General features: G+C 40.8%; 1 protein-coding gene across 1 annotated transcript in view; it reads right to left on the bottom strand.

The window, feature by feature from the left end:
* The window catches only part of CNTNAP5 (contactin associated protein family member 5), a 286,970-nt gene that overhangs the window by 145,901 nt on the left and 119,880 nt on the right, over positions 1-21,189 (bottom strand). The window contains exons 4-6 of the mRNA XM_042784303.1: positions 14,655-14,802; positions 5,599-5,802; positions 2,821-3,005 (exon numbers count right to left, since the gene is read on the bottom strand). Coding sequence (XP_042640237.1) covers positions 2,821-3,005; positions 5,599-5,802; positions 14,655-14,802 — 537 coding nt within the window. The remainder of the gene's footprint in view (positions 1-2,820; positions 3,006-5,598; positions 5,803-14,654; positions 14,803-21,189) is intronic.

Here is a 21,189-nt window from a genome sequence, read left to right as displayed (position 1 = left end):
TGTTTTTTCTGAACGTCACTGTGGTGTGGTCTTTACAATACTCTCAACGTGGTATTTAGGACTGAGCAGTGTAATGGAGAAGTTCTGCAAGTTACATATTTAAACAAAACTTCTGCTGTGCTGTTGTCTAAATAGTGGAAGAGGTTAGTATTGTGCAGATTATAACTCATCACTTAACTGGAGGACTGAAAGACCTAGGAAGACAAAAGGCCTAAGAAAACAAAGCTTCTAAAAACCTTGAAGCATAATTCCTTTAGATCACTAAGAAAAGAAAGAAACGGAAAAACAAACAAACAAACAAGCAAAAGCAAAACAAAACAAAAACCCCACCCCACAATCCCGAAAACTTCTGATAATCCCATTTTCATTTCCAGATGACAGCTCATTTCTAATTAGCTCCACTGGCCTTTTTGGCAAAGTCTTACTGGTGGTACTGCTGGGTTTTTATTCGTTGTTCCCATCACAGCCAGCAGCACTGTGAGTGATATGGTGCCCGTGGGGATCCCACAGCCACCACACTTCACAGTGGTTCCAGCGCATCAGGAGCTGTGCTGCAATTCTGCTGCAGTCACTGCAGCAAGGGCATGCACTGCTGTGCAGCACTGCTGACACACTGGTGGCTGCTGAAACCTGAGCAACCGTATTCCTTTGTCACAACTCCTAATGGCTTGCCACAGCTCATTATTGCAAAAATAAAGGGAAATTTGGGGGTTATTTTTCCTCCCACTCCACCTAACAAGCTGGGATACCTATGCAAATGAAACCTCCCTGGATAACCTTGAAAGCACTGCTTTGAAAACAAGTCCTTAATGAACCTGCACCTCAGTTGTATTAATTGATCATTTCAGAGAAATAAAGAGTGAACAGACTGCTACTTTACATCACTTGCAGGTTTGTTATTGGCATGAGGGCTTATGTGGTAGTAATGTTGTTGTGTTTTTTTTTTTTTTTTTTTTTCCCAGTGAGAATCATTAGTTCTTCCCTTAAAACACCAGACTTTCCTTCTTTCATGTATTATTCTTTAAGTCTTCTGCTTAGGGACTCTGTACTAGGTGTCAAAACCAGGAGAAAAATCAATATCAATTATACCATTGCATTATTAAAAAAAGTTTCCTTTGTGATTGGTAACAATTTTAATTACCAAACTAATGGTTTTATTACCCTCAGTAAGGACTTTAATCCCTAAAGTGTGCTGAGATAAACTTTCAGTAGACTGTATTACTGTAATGTTTGACAGAAAGATTGTCTCAGTACAAATGGAAAGAAAACACATTGTGTGAAAAACTAAGCACCAGGAACCACGGTGGAGTGCCACGGAGGTCAGTGGTGGTGATGATGATTTATACCAGCCGAAGATCTCTCTATTGTGCTCCCTGTTTAGGAACACTTGGAAAAAAGTTCTGCAAATTACATTGGAGTTTGACTTTTCCCTAATTGGCGTCAACCTTGCAGCCAGAAGCAAGGAATTCTATTACTTTGAAATTAGGAAAGGTGGTGACTCAGTCATTTGGATTTTCTCAACTCCATCTTAAAAGTAGTTACAGCTTTGGATCTTGCTAGTTCAGTCTGAAGCTGTTCCAGAATCTCACTGCTCAAATGTGCTGTCCCTACTAAATCTGTCCATGATTTGGTATGGCAGTGCCAGGCGACAGGTACCACTCTCTCCATCCTGCTTTGTGAAATGCAAAAAAGGGAACTTCAGCTGGAACATGAGAGGAGCAGAGAGCAGGCACCTGACATTACTGAACTGACTGCTTTTGTCCCTTGGGTGTGCTGGGAATTGATCCTTTCCAGAGAAATGAATTCAAAGTGCAGAGGGGAAACTTGTGGTCTCTTAAGCAATGAACCATGCCAGCTCAGTGCATCCAGAGTGATAGCTCTGACTGTGCAAGCATGACCCTGTGCCTTGTGGGCTAGTAAGACTTAGTAGACAAGCACGTGGGGATAAAAATGAACATGGGTAATTTGCACGCAGGTGTGCAATGGTGGGGAAATAGATGAGGAACTGCCTTGCATATAGATACGATGATATGAAAGGTTTCTAAGGTATTTTTTACTATCAGCCATAAGCACTGAACTGCTGGAAGGATATAAACTGTACTCTGCCACACCTTGGCCTCATCACAGGGGAGCACACCAGCCAGTTTTACAGGCAGGCAGGATGTTTACTCTTCTCAGTTATCCTTTATCTGAGTTGTTCTGGCTCCCTAGACCAGGATGCTCTGCATCACAGCCTCAGATGTGAAGGAATCTGGGTCAGAGCTAGTTGTCTGGACAGTCGTGCTCAGGGTCTTCCATTTCTAGTGGGAAGACAATGGCCTTTACCTGCTCATCTCCATGTGGAGAGCTGTAATCTGAGCAAGTGGTGGCTGGATACAGGCACAACGTGGAGCTGGCATCCCCGTGGTCATGTTGATCAGATGCAGGGACGGTACGCAAATGTCCCATTAAAATCATATTGGACATGATGACACAGCACTTCTCCATACAGATAAGCACAGTTGTCCCCTGAAGATTTGACTAGAACCTGGGCTATAGCTTTTAGTTAAGCTCAATGTCTGCCATACTTTCAAGTGTAAGCACAATCCATCACATATTTGTCCAGAGACTGGCCATTTTCTGAGACTGTTGTATATAAAGTTGCACTGATGTAGCCTATGTTTTTTAACTATAAAAGAAGCTCTCTGGGAAGGAAATAATAAATAAATAAAAGATCTTTGCTGGAAAGAAAGAGGTCATAGGGTGGTTGTTTTCCATTACATTCATTTTATACCGATTCAGACTCATCTCCCAGGTTATAACCTAAAGGGCTTCACACACCTCATAATCTATATCCAAGTGATCTGAATCCCCCTTTGTTCGGAAATGCTGGGTGTGCTTGTCCACTGTGAAGTTCACTTGCTTGTTGAAGCGCTCTATGAGAACTGAGTGCCAGTGCCGGTCATCCAGGAGGCTGCCCAGGGTGACGGATGTGTGGCTGTTACTGAAGTGCAGATTGGAGTCCCCTGGAGGGTCAGAGACAGGCAGAAGACACCAGAGTTACTTCCAGGCCCTTAAGTGAAGCCTGGAGAATCAATAGGAGCATAGAGCAATGCTTCTAGATGCAATGTGGAGCTCTGCTCATCAGAAACAGATCGTTGTCAAAGCTTGCCCTGGATTTTTTGGGCCTCTTATTCATACATGTGTGTATACACACATGCAAACATACACACACTCTTTTGCACTGAAGTCCTTGTAATAAACCAGGAGGTTTTCCTGACGCTGCACCCACACATCATGCAGGGGATCACTGCTCTGCCTGTGCTCTTGGTTCTGCTATGCTTTCAAGGCCCTGGTGTTTTAAGAGCTCCCTTCAGGTTACACCAAAAATCCCCTGTCTATTCACATTAACAGACCACTACCGATGCTTTATTTTCAGCTATGTGCTTTTTGTGTTTTAACAAGAAAGTTGCACCTGTCCATTTTCAGAGGAAAAAAAAACCACAAGTCAGCAAAGTAACATGAATACAAGCCTTTTGTTCACCTCAAAAAGATTCTTAAACTTGGCCTAGACCTCCAAAAGTTTAGATCAAGAGTCATAAAAATATTTAGGCCCTAACCCTGGTGATTTCAAGCACTCTTATGTTTTCCAGCTGGCTATACATCTGAACACTTCAGAGCCTCTCATTGAAAGGGAGTATGTGTCCTGTTTTCCAACAGAATGGAGAGAACACATGCTCCAAAACTGCCAGGAAAGATGCAAGCAGATTCAAGAGCAGACACCAAAACTCTTGCCCATGACATATGAATGCACACAGAGGATTTGAAATGACTAAAATTTGTACATTTGGGGCTACTGCTGAAAGAAAAAAACCTCTTATCTCAGACTATGTATTCACTACAGCATCTCCTCCGGAAGAAGTAACATAATATATTTAACTATATTATATCTTAACCTAGTATGAAACATTTGTAAGAGGACAAATCAATGGAGTCAGAGAATCTCACATTCAGAGACTTGGGATGTAGTTACTTGGTCCAAGCAACATCCAAATACCAAATTAGAAAAATGCTGCATTATCACTTCTACTCTTTGATGAATTAAATAAATAAAAAGAAAGAACGAAAGAAAGCAAATACTAGTTGGAGACTAACAACTAATAAGCTTATGTAAAAATGAAATTCAAGAGCGGTGGAAAATTATTACTAACATTTAAAACAAACATAATTAAGTATGAGGGGAAGAATGCAGAAAGAATTATCTACAAATTCTGCTTTAGTACCTTCAGTTTGCTCCCACCAGTTTATGATTTCTTTTAATTCCCCAAGTCAAACAGGGGACTGGCACTGCACTACTTCCTGCTTTATTTGCTCTAGACAAACTTCTTCAAGTGTCCTGGAATTGCTAGTCTGAGATCTGTCCCTGCTAGTACTATATATTACTAGATGCTACATCTCCCATTTTTATTAAAATCAGCCTTGGCAGTCTAAGCACCATGTACCTGAACTGCAAATGGCTCAGATTACTTTATTCAAAGTTATTAATATTGAAAGTGGCAGTGAAAAAACTTGGACCTTAATTCCCACCTCTCCTTGCGCACACCCTCATGGTTAAGGGGTTCACCTCTCCATCTGGATGGGCCACCAACACTTTTAGACAAAATTCAATATCCAGACAGTGTAAGCGCAGCTCCTGGGCTGACCAAAGTACAGCAATGAAGGGACAGAAACTTCTGTCCAACTCAAACCCCTCAGTATGAGAAACATGAGTCAGCAGGGACGGCTGAGGCCAGCACCATGGGTTACCCACAGATGGAAGATTTTGTCATAAGGCTGGGAGAGGAGGTATGATCACTCCTACTACAGTGGCTCCTGCCATTATCAAAGCATTTTAGTGCATTCCTCAGGAAAAAGCAAGCATCTTTCTACAACAAGAAATTAAGCCAGCCTTTCATCTGTCCCTCTAATCCAACATGATTGCACAGTGATGGCCTTCCAGATAGTCACAATGTTCAACTGAAACCATCTCCAGAAGCAAAGCAATACCAGTGTGAACAATGTTTTGACCAGAATGTTTTCATCTAAATTCTGTATTCTCAGCTCAGTTCTAATCACGGAAAGGAAAAATTAAGACACAAAGCAAAAATAATCCTCTTGCACTCCAAACCAAACTTCCTAGGAATGCTATTCTTAAAAATGAATAACAATACAAATAAAAAAGGAATAAGGGGAAGAAACAGAACTTTGTTTTTGTTTTTGTTTTTGTTTTTTTTTTTTTTAAATCACTGCTTGGAAGCATCATCAAGCAAAGGTCAAAACTTCAAAAGTAGTCACAGAGCAGCTAAGCCTTAGTTGGCACTACTTATAAGACCCAAGGTCTCTTCTTGGCTCAGCTATCATGTCCCACATGACATCAGTCCATTCTGTCCTCTTTTGCTTTCCCTCCCACCTTCTCTGACCAGTATTTCAGCTGTGAGCTGTCTGAGGCACACAGCATATTTTGTTGAACTCAGATGGAGTTTCTAGATACTGCCTAATATAAACAATTGATTTGTAAAAGCAAACCAAGACAATCCTTGTTACAGTAATATGTGAACCAATAATTCTAATTACCCTTACCCAGACTGATGTGTAAGGAGAGCTTTCCTTTCTGCAGTTCCAAGGTAATGTAGTCTCCACGCTGTCCTTCTCCATGGAATAAGACTCCATCCCCCTGCATGCTTTTGAACTTCAAGGAAACCACATCTTTGAATGTGCTCATAAGCTTCTGATTGAATCTGTAGAGGAGTGAACTTCTGCCATCGAAGTCTGCAATATCTGACTCTGGAAGAAAGAAGATGGCAAAATGAAGAGGAGAGGCAACATCAGGAGAGGGACCGCATTTTTTCAGGATCTTTTCAAATACCAGTTGGAGCCAGGCATTCTTAAAGCTTACATCCACAGGACGTACATGGCATCTGGGCAACCACATTTCACCCTTTTCTCCAGAGGCAGAGGATTGGAAAGGCAAGACTAGGATAAAACCAAAACTCCTCTGCACTTGTCCTCCTCTCCCATGCGAGACTGCTTTCTCACTCAACTTTTTAGAACAGAATGCATGCCTTCCATCATACTCAAACCTCCAGAACATCCCATGTCACATTTGCTGTTTGTCTCAAACACACCCAGGATGTTATTCATTACTTTGAACACTTCAGTTCTCCTTCCACTTTTTGTAGCTTCACAAACATCTGTTGAGCTGCTTCTGCAAGTCAGTCATGCCTGCCTGCACCTTTGCATCCAAATAAGCATCATCTTAGACTCTGAGGGTTGGCTGCTTGTTTGTGATGGGCATTTATCAACCATCTTTCTGCATGCAAATTGAGTAGGCTGGCAGGAATAGTCAAATATCAATTCAAAAAGCTTTGGAAGGGATTTCATGGGAACTGGGCATCTAAACTGATTATACACCTTTGAAAATCCTATTAGAAACACATTTTCCCCTTCAGCCAGCCTCTAAAACCCAATCACTGTGATGGGAAATAAGTTTTCTTCCAATCCTTCAATTGCAATTAATATTTCCTTTGGCAGTGTCAGCCTGCAGTATTCTCTTTGCTTTATAAAGTGGTATTTTAAGAAAAATGTATTTTTAGTTCTTTTTTTTTTTTTTTTTCTTTTTTTTTTTAATATATATAACCAGAACATTTCAGGTAGCTTTAAATATTTTTAACTAACACATTATATTCAAACATGTGTCTGACATACATAGGTTCAATTCCAATTTCTATCCTGCTTTCTATGCTGTTTAACATCTTTGTTAGTGACATGGACAGGGGGATTGAGTGCATCCTCAGTAAGTTTGCCAGTGACACCAAGCTGTGTGGTGCAGTCCACAGGCTGGAAGGAAGGAATGCCATCCAGAGGGACCTGGACAGTCCTGAGAGGTGGGCATGTGCAAAACTCACGAAGTTCAACAAGGCCAAGTGCAAGGTCCTGCACATGGGTCGGGGCAAACCCAAGCACAAATACAGGCTGGGTGAGGAGTGGATTGAGAGCAGCCCTGGTGAGAAGGACTTGGGGGTACCAGTGGGTGGAAAATTGACTATGACCCAGCAATGTGCGCTCACAGCCCAGAAAGCCAACCGTGTCCTGGGCTGCATCAAGAGAAGTGTGGCCAGCACATCCATGGAGGGGGATTCTCCCTCTCTAGCCCACTCTTATGAGATCCACCCCTGCAGTGCTGTGTTCAGCTCTGGGGACCCCAACATAAGAAGGACATGGACCTGCTTGAACAGGTCCAGCAGAAGCCACAAAGATGCTCAGGGGGCTGGAGCACCTCCCATGTGAGGACAGGCTGAGAAAGTTGGGGTTGTTCAGCCTGGAGAAGAGAAGGCTCTGGGGACACCTTATAGCAGCCTTCCAGTACTTAAAGGGGGCCACAGGAAAGATGGAGAGGGACTCTTTATCAGGGAGTGTAGTGATAGAATGAGAAGTAACAGCTTTAAACTGTTGGGTTTTTTTGTTGTTTTGTTTTTGGTTTTGTTTTTGTTTTTTTTTTTTCTTTTTTGGACCAAGATTTAAGGAGGTTTGTAATTAAAAGCTATTATAAGCTTGGAAAATAAAAGACCTGTTAGCAATTTGTTACCATGGAAACTATCACTGATAACTTCTGCATGTCAGTATGACAGTTTGTACAGAAGTTTGATGGTACACTTGAAAACTTGCAGGGAGCACAAAATTTAAATTTGATGCAAAATTCTGTCACTCCAAAAATGACTCCATTCCAAATCAGAAGGCAACTCTTAATTTCTTATGAGAATAAAACTACAAAGAAATTCAACCTTGATAAAAATTCACTGCAGAATAAACTAAGACCAACTTCTTATCTGTCAGAATTATAACATGCTGTTTAGCATCATACATAGAACAGTTGCTAGTTTATGAAGTATTATGAATACAACAGTATTCACACCATCTGCTTTTACTGTTTTTTACTTCTGAATTAGGTGTTCAGAAAGAGCTCCTTCCAAATTGCTGATTTCTCTCTATTGACACCTTGACTGCCAGTTTCTATAAAGGGAATTAAATTCATACTTTAGTTCTTCTGAATTTCCCATAGCTACATTAAATACTTCAATTTGTTTAAAGTAAATTGCAAGTATATCATAAAAATGGATTCATTTTAACACAGGCAGGAATTAGTAAATAACTTATAAAGAAGGTACCGCCTTTCATTTACAGTGCATTTTGCAGTTAAAGTTGATTTTACTCCTAGCTCTCAAAACCAAAGACACTGTAAGAGATCACTGATTCAATGTTGCCATACTTGTGGGGTTTTTTTGATTCTTCTTAAGATCCAAGCCTTCAACCAGTCTGAATTCATACTTTAGTCCTTCTTCTTAACTCTCCTCTAAACTACAACATAACACACCATTTCCTGAAGAGCTCTACCACTGACATGTACAGAGTATAACACAAAGGAAAACTTGTTTCTGAAAAGTTGTGCTTCACTAATTATCGGTTGTGAGTACATTGGCCAATGAATAGCCCTGAACGAAATGGGAATATGCCAAATAAATGCTAACAGTGGCTGCCAAAAGTCATTAGTGGCAGTTTGCATGACAACAAATCGTTGGCTTCCTGTTAAAAATTGAAAGATACAGCACAGTTTAATACAGTCACTCCAGAAAACCTGCTTGTTTGCTTAGTCTTTATTTAGTCCATATATATCCACAATCCACTTGCAGCAAGAGAACAAGGATCAGAAATGTTTTAAGTCTCAGAAAGCCTATAGGAATATCAAACTAAAACACAACATTTGGTTTCATCCTGCACTGCCTGATGGTTTACTTACGCTCCCTGAAGACAGACTTTACTTGGTCTGGGTACTTTTCTCCACTGTTCTCATCAACAAGGCTACAAAACTCCTCAAAAGTACGATCAGGCAAGAGACACTTCTTTCATGTTATTCTCCACTGACCAACAATTCACAGAGATGCCTCTACTGTAAATAAATACAGAATCACAGAATTATTTAGGTTGGAAAACACCTTTAATGTCATTGAGTCCAACCATAAACATAACACTGACAAGTCTACCCCTTAACCATGTCCTTAAGTGCCACATCTACACGTCTTTTAAATACCTCCAGGGATGGTGACTCAACCACTTCCATGGACAGCTTGTTCCAATGCTTGACAACCCTTTCAGTGAAAAAACTTTTCCTAATATCCAAACTAAACCTCCCCTGCTGCAACTTGAGGCCATTTCTTCTTGTCCTATTGCTTGTTACTTGGGAGAAGATACCAACACCCACCTTGTTACAACCTCCTTTCAGGTAGTTGTAGAGAGCAATAAAGTCTCCCCTGAGCATCCTTTTCAGGCTGAACAACCCCAGTTCCCTCAGCTGCTCTTCATAAGACTTGTGCTCCAGACCCTTCACCAGCTCCGTTGCCCTTCTCTGGACACACTCCAGCACCTCAATGTCTTTCTTGTAGTGAGGGGGCCAAAACTGAACACAGTATTCAAGGTGCGGCCTCACCAGTGCTGAGCACAGAGGGCAGGACTACCTGTGTAGTCCTGCTCATAGGTGATGGAGTTCCCATAAACCAGAAATCATTCATCAAGCTTTTCTGAAATTCAGTAGAAATTCTGGCCCCAAGGATACTGGTTACATCATTCCATTAGAACTTCCTTTCCCAACACAGAACCAAACATTAAAATCACCTGCAGGTGGGTGGAAACACAGACAGACAGTTGAAGGTGGATTACCAGGTTAATTCAGCATTTATTTATTTTTTTAAAAGGGAATATGTGACCACAGGGCTCAACCTGTGGGACCAGCTATGCTGAGAGGATCCAGGCTAGGAGCAACGTTGAGAGCATGGAGTTTGCTTATGCAGCAATCTGCTCCTGGCAGCACAGAGGATATAAATTCATACTTACAAAGACAGTCCTCCTAGTGATTGTGGAAAAAAAGTAAACACTTTGCAAAGTTATTCCAAAATACAAAATATCCTCTAGGAACAGTTGCACAATTTGAGACAGGAACTTTTGGTCTTGCACTTGCATCAATGAACAGAAGCTTTAACTCCCTACAGGAAGGAGGAGGACTGTTCCTGGTCTGAACAGATGTCTCCCCTGGCCAGTCATGCCTTCCTGGTTTGAGTCAGTCTAAAGCAATCTTAATTCCCTCTCCATACCCCTCTCAGACATGGAATCCAAGGGATAAATATGGATGAGCACTTCAGAGGTAACTGGTCTGCTATGCAGCTTTACCCCTATCACAAATCTATCTCTGCCTCTTAGTAAGCAGTCGTTTGGGTATTTGTTTTACACAGTTGGTTACAAACATTACTGGTCAATGACCATCAGACATTAAGTGGTTCTCTGCAATTTGTTCTTTTCTGTATCATAGGAAGACAAAGGAGAGGATGGAGAAAGGTGGGGAAAAAAGAAGAAAGAAAGAGAGATAAAAACAGTAAAAAAATAATTTAATCCAAAAGCATAATATCAGATCTTACTCCCTGAAGCAATGACAGCAAAAGATGAGAAATCAGAGTCCTGAACAGTGAATTAAGAACTCTGCTCTCAAAAGCAGAAGATAACCTGTCTCACGCCCTATCATTGTTTCTCCTGTGGTTTCCCAGCCTGTTAACTGCACATCCACCTAATTCTGCTGATGCATTTTGGGCTGTTAACCAGTTATAGAATATGATCAGCATCTTCAATGCAGCTATAAATCCTATCCTATAAAAGCAATTGTGTCAGCAGATTTTTCTCCTGCGCTAAGCTAACAAGACTCTTCCCAAGTACAAAGATATACCCATTCCCCCCTCACTGCCCCCAGCATCAAAAGCAATTGGTTTGCCATTTGTCTGAACATATCCCTCCGTTGCAGCTCTGGTTATCTGTTACAATCACATTGCTTCTGGAGCCACTGCTGCAAAGGGACAATGAAAGCTTACACATATCTCTGCATAGAAATTTCCATTTAAGTCATCATAAAATCTTTTCTGAACAGGAAATGTCAACATATGTTTTCAGATCAAGATCATCTCCTTCCTAATTCAGTATGTATTTCGAGCACGAGAGATGGAATCTTTACAAGAATTTCAAATAAATGTAATTTTAATTTAAATACATACTTTCTGTGTAAAAGTAAATGACAATTAGCATGTGTCATCTGTGAATTTCAGCTGATTTGATGCCCTTGGAGTGCTTTTTTGCATGGGATCCTTAATGAGTGTGGGATAGGTTCAAGCACACTCATGTGTCTGAAAAAGCTTTACTATTAAAACTGTGGGTTTATGTTCCAAAGAAACAATGGAAACTGGCAGCCAATTAGAGGGTGAAAAGAAAGGGGGATGTGGGGGGAGAAGAAAGCTCTTGTTTGACATAGAAGGTTTTGGGACAAATTCATAGTAGTAAGTTAATTGTAGAAGAATCAATAAAAAACAGTGAGTGCTATTCAACAGCGGAGTGCAATCACGTTAGGTTAGTTATTTTGGCATCCACTGCACATAGCAGTTACTTTCTAACATTGTTCAGTATTTTTTGTTAATGTGTAGCCAGAGTGTTTGGTCACCTACAAGACCTGATGCCTTCCCTTACTAAGCAGTCATCACTGAAAGCTGCATTTGCCAAAAGGTAGCACAAGTTTGGGTTCCTGGGAACTCTTCAGCAGAGTACTCTGCACAGGACAGTCATTCTCCAAAAATGAGGAATCAGAGCCTTGCGCTGGCACAAGGGTGTCACATTCACCTAACTTTGCCATCACAAAAATGCTTAAGCAGCAGGGAAACCACAAACCTCTCCTACAGCTGTCATCTTTTGCTCAAATATGCAAGGTTAAAAAGGAGCTGATGTGAGTGGAGACCATCCGAGGAACCACAGGCTATTTTGCACGCCCTGGTGTATCACAGCAAGGTGCTTAGCTGCATGTTTGGCAGTAGTCCCAGGGTTTTAACAGATGTGCAGCAGCACATGAAATTCAGATGGCCTAAGCTGTCAGTGTCCCCAGACTTTTGTTTCAGTCAGCCAATGAATGCTGCCTCTCGTGCAAAAAGGATCTCCAGCTTGCCTGTAGAAGAAAATTTTACTGCTGCAGTTTTCTGCCCCAGATATCAATATAAAGCAACTCTGTTTTCAGATCACATGCTGAGTTTCTGGGCCAACATTTGCCTGAATGTTGGAATGGACAGTCAGTAGTCCAGCATCATCTGAATTTCATCCTGTTTCTACAAGTAGACTAAGAGGTAGAAATGACCCCACAGTCATACATATACATTTGAGCTGGCTTTGGTTCATACATGTTTCCCATGCACGTTCTCTTTTTGTCTTATGCTTCAGGACTGGATCCAAAGCTAAAATATGCTGGTGGAAATCTTTTCTTCAACTTCAGTGGACTTAAGATCAAATACTGTGGGTTCGTATATCTTTAGAAGCCTTGATGTCATTTCAACCACTTAAATATGATTGGGTATAACTGAGACTTAGGCTCTTACAGATGAATTTATATCAGCTGAAGCCTTTGGTACAGGTAGGTGACTATAATGCTGTTCCGACTCCCAGCTTCACATCCCTTCTTTCATATACAGAGAGACACTTGCATGAAGGGTCGTCTCTTAGAGATGATGCACGCTTCAGACATTTGTTCTTCTTCTAGCTCTGTTTCCTTCCTGGCTTGTCCAATAGCCTGACTCTAGTGATTCATTTTTTTCAAACTCTTTTCAAATTATTAATATATTTTTTGGTGCCAGAATTGAACATGGTGGATGAGTCTCTATGTTGTCAAACATCACAAAATGAAGTTGCATAGGTGTACACCAGCTCAGGATCTGCCACAGATATTCTGTCAGTATAACAGCAAAGATATCATTTTAGAAATGATCAAACATCTTTTGTACAGTGCTGGAGTGCCTGGGTTAGGAGTAGCCAAGACTGTGAAACTATATAAACAAAACTTGTAGACAGGTATTTCTTGGCATATGCAATTTGCAAGAGAGAAATTTGACTGGCACATTTATATAGACGGAATGAATATTTCAACACACTGTAAAACTTTTATGAATCCCTTTATTTCTTTCTTGTCTTGCTTCAATCTCATACCTTAATTCTGCACAACCATTTTTATTTTCTGTAACTGCAGTGTACAGGACAAAGAGGAAGACTGAAATGTTATCAGCACAAGGAAACGCAGCTTGCAAGTTACTCTGAAGCCTTCTTTGTATCATTAAAGATACAACCACAATCTGACATGAAATTAGTGTCCATGTAGTATTTCACATGGAGTAGCACCAAAACACTCTCAGCTACAGAAGTTTCACCCTTCAGTTCAAGTTCTATTTGTTGCAAATCTGTTTGGACTATATTCTTCACTGCACAGGTTTGATCATCATTAACAGAAGAAAGCTCTTTGAAAACAGTAGAGATAGTTGCTTTGGAATGATGTCATAAAGGGCAGTTGGTTTTGATTTATAGGTTTCAGTTTCCATGTCCACTGGTAGGTCTGGAAAAGGTCTTTTGCCCTAGTGACTATCCATCCAGACCAGGTTGTTGTAGGTCTGTACTTAAATGAATTATAGTCCACAGTGTCTGAGCATCAAAGTAGATGGAGAAGCAGCATTTAGAAAAATCTTAATGGATCTTTTAGATCTACAGGTGGACCATAACAAATGTCTTCTTGTTAATCCATGTGGTTCAGTCCCAAGACCTCAGTGTAGTGATGAAGCCAATAAGAGTCCTGGAGCTGTGCTCAGTGGGATCATGTGAAACAAAAGGTTTAAGACACTTTGCTCTTTGATTTCTGCTCAGATGAATTTAAGAAGTCCCATAAATAGGGGGGCTTCCGCTTTTTAACTTAATACTCCTTTTCTGCACCCAGTAGGAGCAGATTTAGATGTAATCTAATCGGGGAGATGTACAAGTCCGGTGGTGTCACGTGATGGGGATTTGTGCCACACCACATTGAATTCACTGGTAAAATGCTGTTAATCCCCCGAACTCTTCCCAGCAAAATCTCACCTGTCCTCAGTAGTGTCTCAAGTCACATTTGACCACTTCAGAAATAAACCCACCACCACCTAAGAAACAAATACTGGACTTGTGTTTCCTCATTTGTGGACTTGTTTTCGTTTTGCATGTGCATCATCACCGCATTATGAAGAAGAAAGCCAAGGAAAACACCTATTCACAGCTAAAGGAGCAGATGAGTTATTTTCTTTCTGGAGCTATAAAGTCATCACCCTCAAATAGAAATACGAGCAGAACAATCCACAGCACTTTCTTCAGCGACTAGTTAAGTTGCCTTAAAGCCAATAATGAAGTATTTAAGATAAAAGTGGTACTTTTCCAAAATAAAGCCCTGCAAAAGATCCCAAGTAGCTCTGTGTCCTCCAGTGGGGCAGGAGGTTTTGCAGCATCTGATGGCCTTGCACTACAAGAACCAGCAAATCATTCTATGGTGGGCTCAGCTCTGAGAAAGCTTCACCAGCTGAGTTAGATGAGCCAGAACGTCCCTGAGCAGAAAGGCAATGACAACTAGTTGTTGGAAAAAACAATGGAAAAAAAAATGTTGGCTATGTATTTCACATTACATTTTAACTCATAAAATTCATGCTGGACCCATCCCACAGCACTGACAGCATCAGCAAAAAGCTCTTTGAGAGAATATGCATTAAGACATAGCCACTTACTATAGGAGCAGCCAAAGACCTCAACTCTCAGTCCTATCCGTCCACCAACATTCCACTTCAGAGGGATGAAGCGCACGAAGCGGGCTTTCACGGAGTGAAGAAATTTGTGGTGAACCACACTGTCAGCATTGCTGTTCCCTGTAAAAACCTGGAAGGATAGAGAGCCTTGGTGAGACATTTAGCAACAAGAGGTGAATGCATCACTCTGAATTAAGGCTGTGAACTGCCACCCCTCTTTCTGACTCTCAATCTCATAAATTACTCAAAATTATTTAAATTGATTGTCAAGTTTTCTTTTAAGTGCTGTGTCTCCTACGAAGTGAAAGGAGGGAGACAGCAGCACACAGAACATCTCAGCAGTGTGGGAGGGACATATACAGGAAGTTACAAAAGCAGGTTGTAGATGGGCATGTTGCAGAAGATGCTGCATAATTTCTACAAACTCAGGATATTGATGTGTACCACAACACTGCATCAGCCCCTAACATACCCACAGTCTTTTCAGTGCAGTGAAGGACGAGGCCCAATTTAGCCTTTGGTGCACTCAGGGTAGAAAAAGATGGTCACAAGGTGCTGAGGTTGGCCAGAGCCTGGGAAGATGAACAGGAAAATAGACATCTAGATACGCCACAGAAAAACTCAAGCAAGACACAGGAAGGGATGAAATCCTGAGTCAGTACAAAGGAGATTCAACAGTTTGACTGTGTGTGAACCCAAGACAGTTAAAGCTTGCAAACAATAATAACAACTTTTTTTCTTGCCTATTTGATTAACTGCCTGCAACTACAATCAAAATTAACAGTCCTACTCGGAATTATCACTCAACAAGAGAAAATTCTCTCATGGATGAAAAATGACTGCAGGTTTTCAAAGACGAACCTTAAGACAAACAAAATCTCTGATCCCACCTGTAGCTTTTTCATTTCATCTTTACATCCTTACTCTTTAATTGAGCTAGGAATACCACAGACTTCCTGCTATCTTCCTAGCAACTCAGCTAGGATTTAAATTCGAAGCTAACAGTTCTGTAAAATGGGAAAACCAAAGACAGAACTCACAAAAAAATAATCTCAAAGGAAGGCTGTATCTGTCAGAGGTCCTTCACTTTGTAAGTATAAACTATCATCACAAAAAGTTGTACCAGTTTTAAATCCTTCTGCAGTCCAAAAGCTGGCGCCATTCACCTGTGCAATACACCTGCAAGCACAAATCAGAATAACCCCACTAAAGTGGACGTACAAGTCATTCTCAATAGCCAAAGGATGAGTTAAAGAAGGTGGGAGTTTCATCTCCACTTAAAAAAAAAGGACTAATTAGCAGCTGTTAAAATTTTTATTCAATGCAATCATTCCAACTTTTTCCCAAATGTTGTTAAAAATGGTGTAAAACAAATTCAGTGTGTTCTTCTTTTACTAAAAGCAAGGTGCTACTGTTTTATTAGAACTATATTCAATAAAAAATACCCTTGAACATTTCTAAGGAAAAATATTTTGAAACAATACTATGCTTTTTTCATTTCAGTTTAAAAACTCTAACCTGGGAAAATTCTCTTATATGTAATAAGCCTTATTTTGCACCCAGTCATGAATGCAAAAGACAGAATATATCTACATTCGTAAAACATGCTTTGCAAGTGCATTTCACTGATGGTATTGCTCGCCTCTGAAGACAAACAATTTTACTGAAATGATATCTCACAACCCCAGTTACCTCAGTGAAGAACCACTCTTCAAAACATGTGATCTGTAAAATTATTTTTATTAGGAGCTTATCAGGCTGGAAAGGGTATATAATTTGGCTATCCCAACTGTCCCCAAAGCTTCGTTTATCCTGCATCTCTTATTATGAACTTTTTATGCACAAGACCCTGCTTTCTACAAGTATTATGTGATGGTTAACTAACCTCTCACAAATTCAGCTATATTATATAATTACATTTTTTTTGATGGGGATTCTTGTTGATCTTAATTCAAAGTTAACCACGTACAGCAGTTCAGCAGTCTTGCCCATTAGATATGTTTTAAGAAGTGACACAAGTAGCACTTCAGGATGTCCTGGGCTTACTCATACTGCTTTCCAGATAGGAGTCAAATTCAAAATCCAGGAGACAGTATTTCAGAGGGTTTTTACCTTCTATTTCAAGTGAAAAATCTTGCTCTTCTCAGTAATAAACCTGTCAGCAGAGAGTCTTACAGTCAGGGCTGTGGCAGCACTCACATTTTTATTGAGACACTCATGATATACGAGATAGACAAAGGGGAATGTTGTTTTCTGATGGTTTGTTTAGAAAGCTCATCCTCTTGGAATTCTGTGATTATGTAAAAATCTCACCTTTCAAATGATAAATAAAGAAAGAAGGAAGAAAGAAGAAAAAGAACAGGGGTAGCAAAGAGCTCCCAGTCCTCAAGTTGTGAAAAAAAGCTTAAAATGTAGTGACTAGAATGCAAGCAAAAGGTGAAAATTAAGAGACAAAATAAAAAGTGCACCTTAATATAGCAATACTGTGAAGAAAGGGGTCTGTGTTGTTTTTTTCTCATAATCTTCTCAGACACAAGACTGTCAATATTGCACATTGCATCACAAGCCCACAGGGTAATAATTTTTAGTTTATATAAGAAAGAAAACATTCTGGGAGAAAGACCAAGTTGAAAAGCACAGCACTTCTAGAAATATCTCCTTGCAATTACAAAATAATGGGAACTAGGTGATTTGTGAATATGACTGTGTGCTAAACAGTCTACACGTTCCTGTGTGGTAGGAACGCAGCCCGTGCCGGCGCGCAGCAGCATGTTGTGATCAGTGGGCCTCCATGGCCGCTGGAAAACCACAGAGGCAGTTTACAGCTACCTATAACGATGCCAAGGGCAGTCTTGACACCTCTCTTGCAAGGCAACCCTCCTGTAAAGACATTTTTTGCAAAGCTTGTGCAAACCGCACAGCCAAGCACAACGCACAAGAGCGTCACCACTGCTCACAGAGGCAGCCCTCTGCCTCCAGGCGATGCCGCGGGGCACACCTCAGGGACTGCCCGTGCCATCAAAGGAGCTTTGTGGTTTCGCCAGGTGAAACAGGAACAGCTGTACTCCACCATCACAGGAATCTGTGCTAGATAATTTCCTTCACAGCACCTCAAGGAAGAGCCAGAATTACCCATATCTAGCCTCCAAATCAGTTGACTCCAAACCTGATGTGCAACTATGTAAAAACATCCTCTCCATGTTGAAACAGTCATGTTTCAAACCCTTTAAAAGTCCAATACATCCCCTTACAGCAGTGTGTCTCAAGCTTCTCTAATAACCAAAGAGCCAACAAAACTTTTGGGGAAAAACAATCCACAGGCAATGCTGTACTCATCGATCTGCGCCTACAAGGTGGTTTTGCATGCAGTTGTCACATCACTGCTTGCTGCTAACTGCGGGGCGTCACTGTGTATGCCTTCAGGATTGCTTTGATTTTCGCTTCCAACTCCCACTGTTATACAGATCACCTTCCAGTGTTTTATGGACCACCCGTGGGCTGTAGACCATTGATTGAATAACAACAATTGCCACAGATGGTCACTTGAAAACTCAGACCCACAGCTGACACAGAAATAATACATCCATTAAAGAAGATGAAACAAGGATGCAGTACCAGATTTCATAGCCCTGGAGGTTCAAATATTGATTAACAGTAAAGTTATTGGTGAGAATGTCAGAAATACTTCCTCTTGAGAAATGGCCTCTATTACAACTTGTTGTTGATACGGATTAATTCACAGGAACAAAATGACAAACTAGAGAAGAAAATGAAGCACCCACGTGATGTTTCCCATGCAACACAGTTTCTCTGGGAGGGAGCATAACATTGAAGTCTGTGGTTTCTTAGAAGCACTGTAAACACAACGAACTGATGATTTACCTGGCAAATTCTGCTTCTGGCATTCTATGGGGCTTACAGATCAAAAAGCTTCATTAGCACCAAATACTGCCACCAATTTCTTGAAGGCAAAAGCTTTTCCCTAGCACTAGCGGGTGTAAGGTTAACAGCTTGCCACGGGCAGGGCTGACTCTCCAACCCAGCTTGTTTCACAACGCCTGGCTGTGTGGTGCCCCACTGTGACACAGACCATGGCACCACTGTAATATTTTATGAGGCTTTTTTTTATGAACCAGCAAAGGCAGGTCCCACTGGCACAAAGAGGTAAGAACAGATGCAGTAGTTCGGAGCAGGGACCGACCAGCCCAGTGCTGCCCCTTCAGCAGCGGCTGTCAGTACACAGGGAGGAGCACGAACGAGACAAGCATATACAATGCTTTTCCCAATGATCGACCCACCTGGTTCCTGAGTTATACTCAAGTGGATCAAAATAGAATTCCAGTTCAGATGAAAAAGAAAACTTTCAAAATAAGTTTAAATCTCAAAACCACCATCACTACCTGGAATTTGGATGTATGACTCCCTCCGGAAAAACAACAGTTCAAGTGAATGGGCTGTTTATACAGCTCTCCCATTCAGAGGGATCCCAAAAGCTGTTCAAGGGCAGTACAGGAAAATGTCATGGAGCTGTGGTGAAATATGACAGCTGTTTAATAACTCTGCAGACACACATTTATTTCTCTACCTCATATATTAATTCAGATCTATGCAAGATCATACCAGTGAGATCTGATGTGCTAAACTTTAGATCGCCCTTTGGCCAAACTCTTAGACTGGTCTCCACCTTTAGACAGACAACTGGAAATTGGGTACAAGAAAAGTGTCTGCTCATGAAAGCCTAATCAATCCAAAAGATAGCATCAGATTCAGGACTTTATCTCAGTCTTCCCTGTACACACACTCTACACAGCAAATGGCAACTTATTTACAGAGATGCAGAAGGTGGTTCCCATAATGACTTTGCTGAATATATTCTGCTCTCCCACTTTGCTAGGCAGGTAATGGAATGTGTTCGAAATGAGTATGCAAGCAGCAACATAGGCACAATCAGCCCTGAATGGTGAGCAGGCAGACCTGAGGTTAACTACCTTCTAGGGGAGATATTTTAAGATGTATTGAATACTCTCATTCCTGCCAAAGTCACTCTGATGAACTGAGTTGAGGGGAATAAAAAAAAAAAAAAAATCAGATTATGAATGGGCAGAGGGCACATAACACAGATGTTTCCAATTTACAATATTTCAACCTTCACTGGAAGAAATACAAGCACAGAAAAGAGCACTCCACCTTCAAATCTCACCCATAATGTCGCAGTATGCTGCCTCCAGTGCCTAAAGAAATAAGGACAGGAGCACACTTAATTCAAGCTATCCAGCAGCGTAGTGAAGGAACCAAAGTGAGATAAAAAGCAGCTAGGTCTGTCATAAATCCCAAAACTGCAATACTTAGAGTAAAACAACGTCATTCTCCCTTTTAAATTTCTTACCAGGATGAGAAAGATCGTGAGCTAGGAGTTAGCACTGTGATACAGAACATGCTTCTTGGTGTATACCTCCCAACACCTCCTCAAATAATTGGGTGTACATGCACTTTAAAGAAAACATGAATTTCCAGCTAAGAAACAACATGAAAATTTGAAACAGGAAGGAGAAAGCATTACCTAGCTTTTCACATTTTCTAGGTTGAAATAAACTCTAACTGAAGGATAGCTTTTATCTTCTCTGGAGGCAACAGGATTTCCATTCTGCTCATGTTTGTGTTACCTAAGATGTAACTTGGTGGGGCTATTCAGTGCAGATATTAAATCCAGGTTTTCAGGAGGCCAGTGACTGAAACCAAGTTATGGTAGGGGTGCTTCATCTCTGCTTGTATGCCTGGAAAGAGACTGAATGCCACCATGACAAGGACACAATACAGCCACAAATGCACCATATGGAAACTCAGCAGCCTCTGATTTTAATGGGATTCTACAGGGCTTTATTTCACAGAACAATTATATCGCATCAGTGCCTGCTAGTAATACCTTGAGCCTGGACAGTTTTGTGGTCACTTTTTATAACAATGAAACTTTAAAAATCCATTTAGTTTCTGCTGCAAAACAAAAGCAACTGTCAGTTTGGGCAATTTTAGAAACTCCCCTTTCACCTCAGCCTGGCCATAAAAACTAAAGAGATGTGAAAATAAATAAATTAGTATACAGAGATATTTAAAAAAAAAAAAAAAAAAGTCAAAGAAAAAAAATACAATTTCAAAGTCTAAATATTCTTTTTACTTTTCACCTTTTCTACATACTGTGCGTGTCAACAGTAAAAAATGTTGCTTTGCTTATGTAATGGAAAAAGTCCTGCCCAACACATCAGCCAAAACTGTTAATATTTTGTCATGAAGAAACACAGTGAAATGGCTTTGCTATCATCTCAGCAGCCCTGTGCCCTGCCTGGGAGCTGCTAAAAGCTCCACCTCATTTGGAGAGTGTATTTAGAGCAGCTCTCCAGCACAGGGGTTCATGGCAGGACCTGGCCCCTGGGAGTTACCCCCTTTCAGCATATGGCTTTAAAAATCTTTTTGCTACTAGAAGGGCTCAGACCATGAGGAGAAGGAAAGGATGACAACGAGG

Source organism: Tyto alba, unplaced genomic scaffold (assembly GCF_018691265.1).
Source record: "Tyto alba isolate M040663 unplaced genomic scaffold, T.alba_DEE_v4.0 Super-Scaffold_7, whole genome shotgun sequence".
NCBI lineage: Eukaryota > Metazoa > Chordata > Aves > Strigiformes > Tytonidae > Tyto > Tyto alba.
Note: the sequence above shows the minus strand (reverse complement) of the source record. Positions and strands in the feature narration are given on the sequence as shown.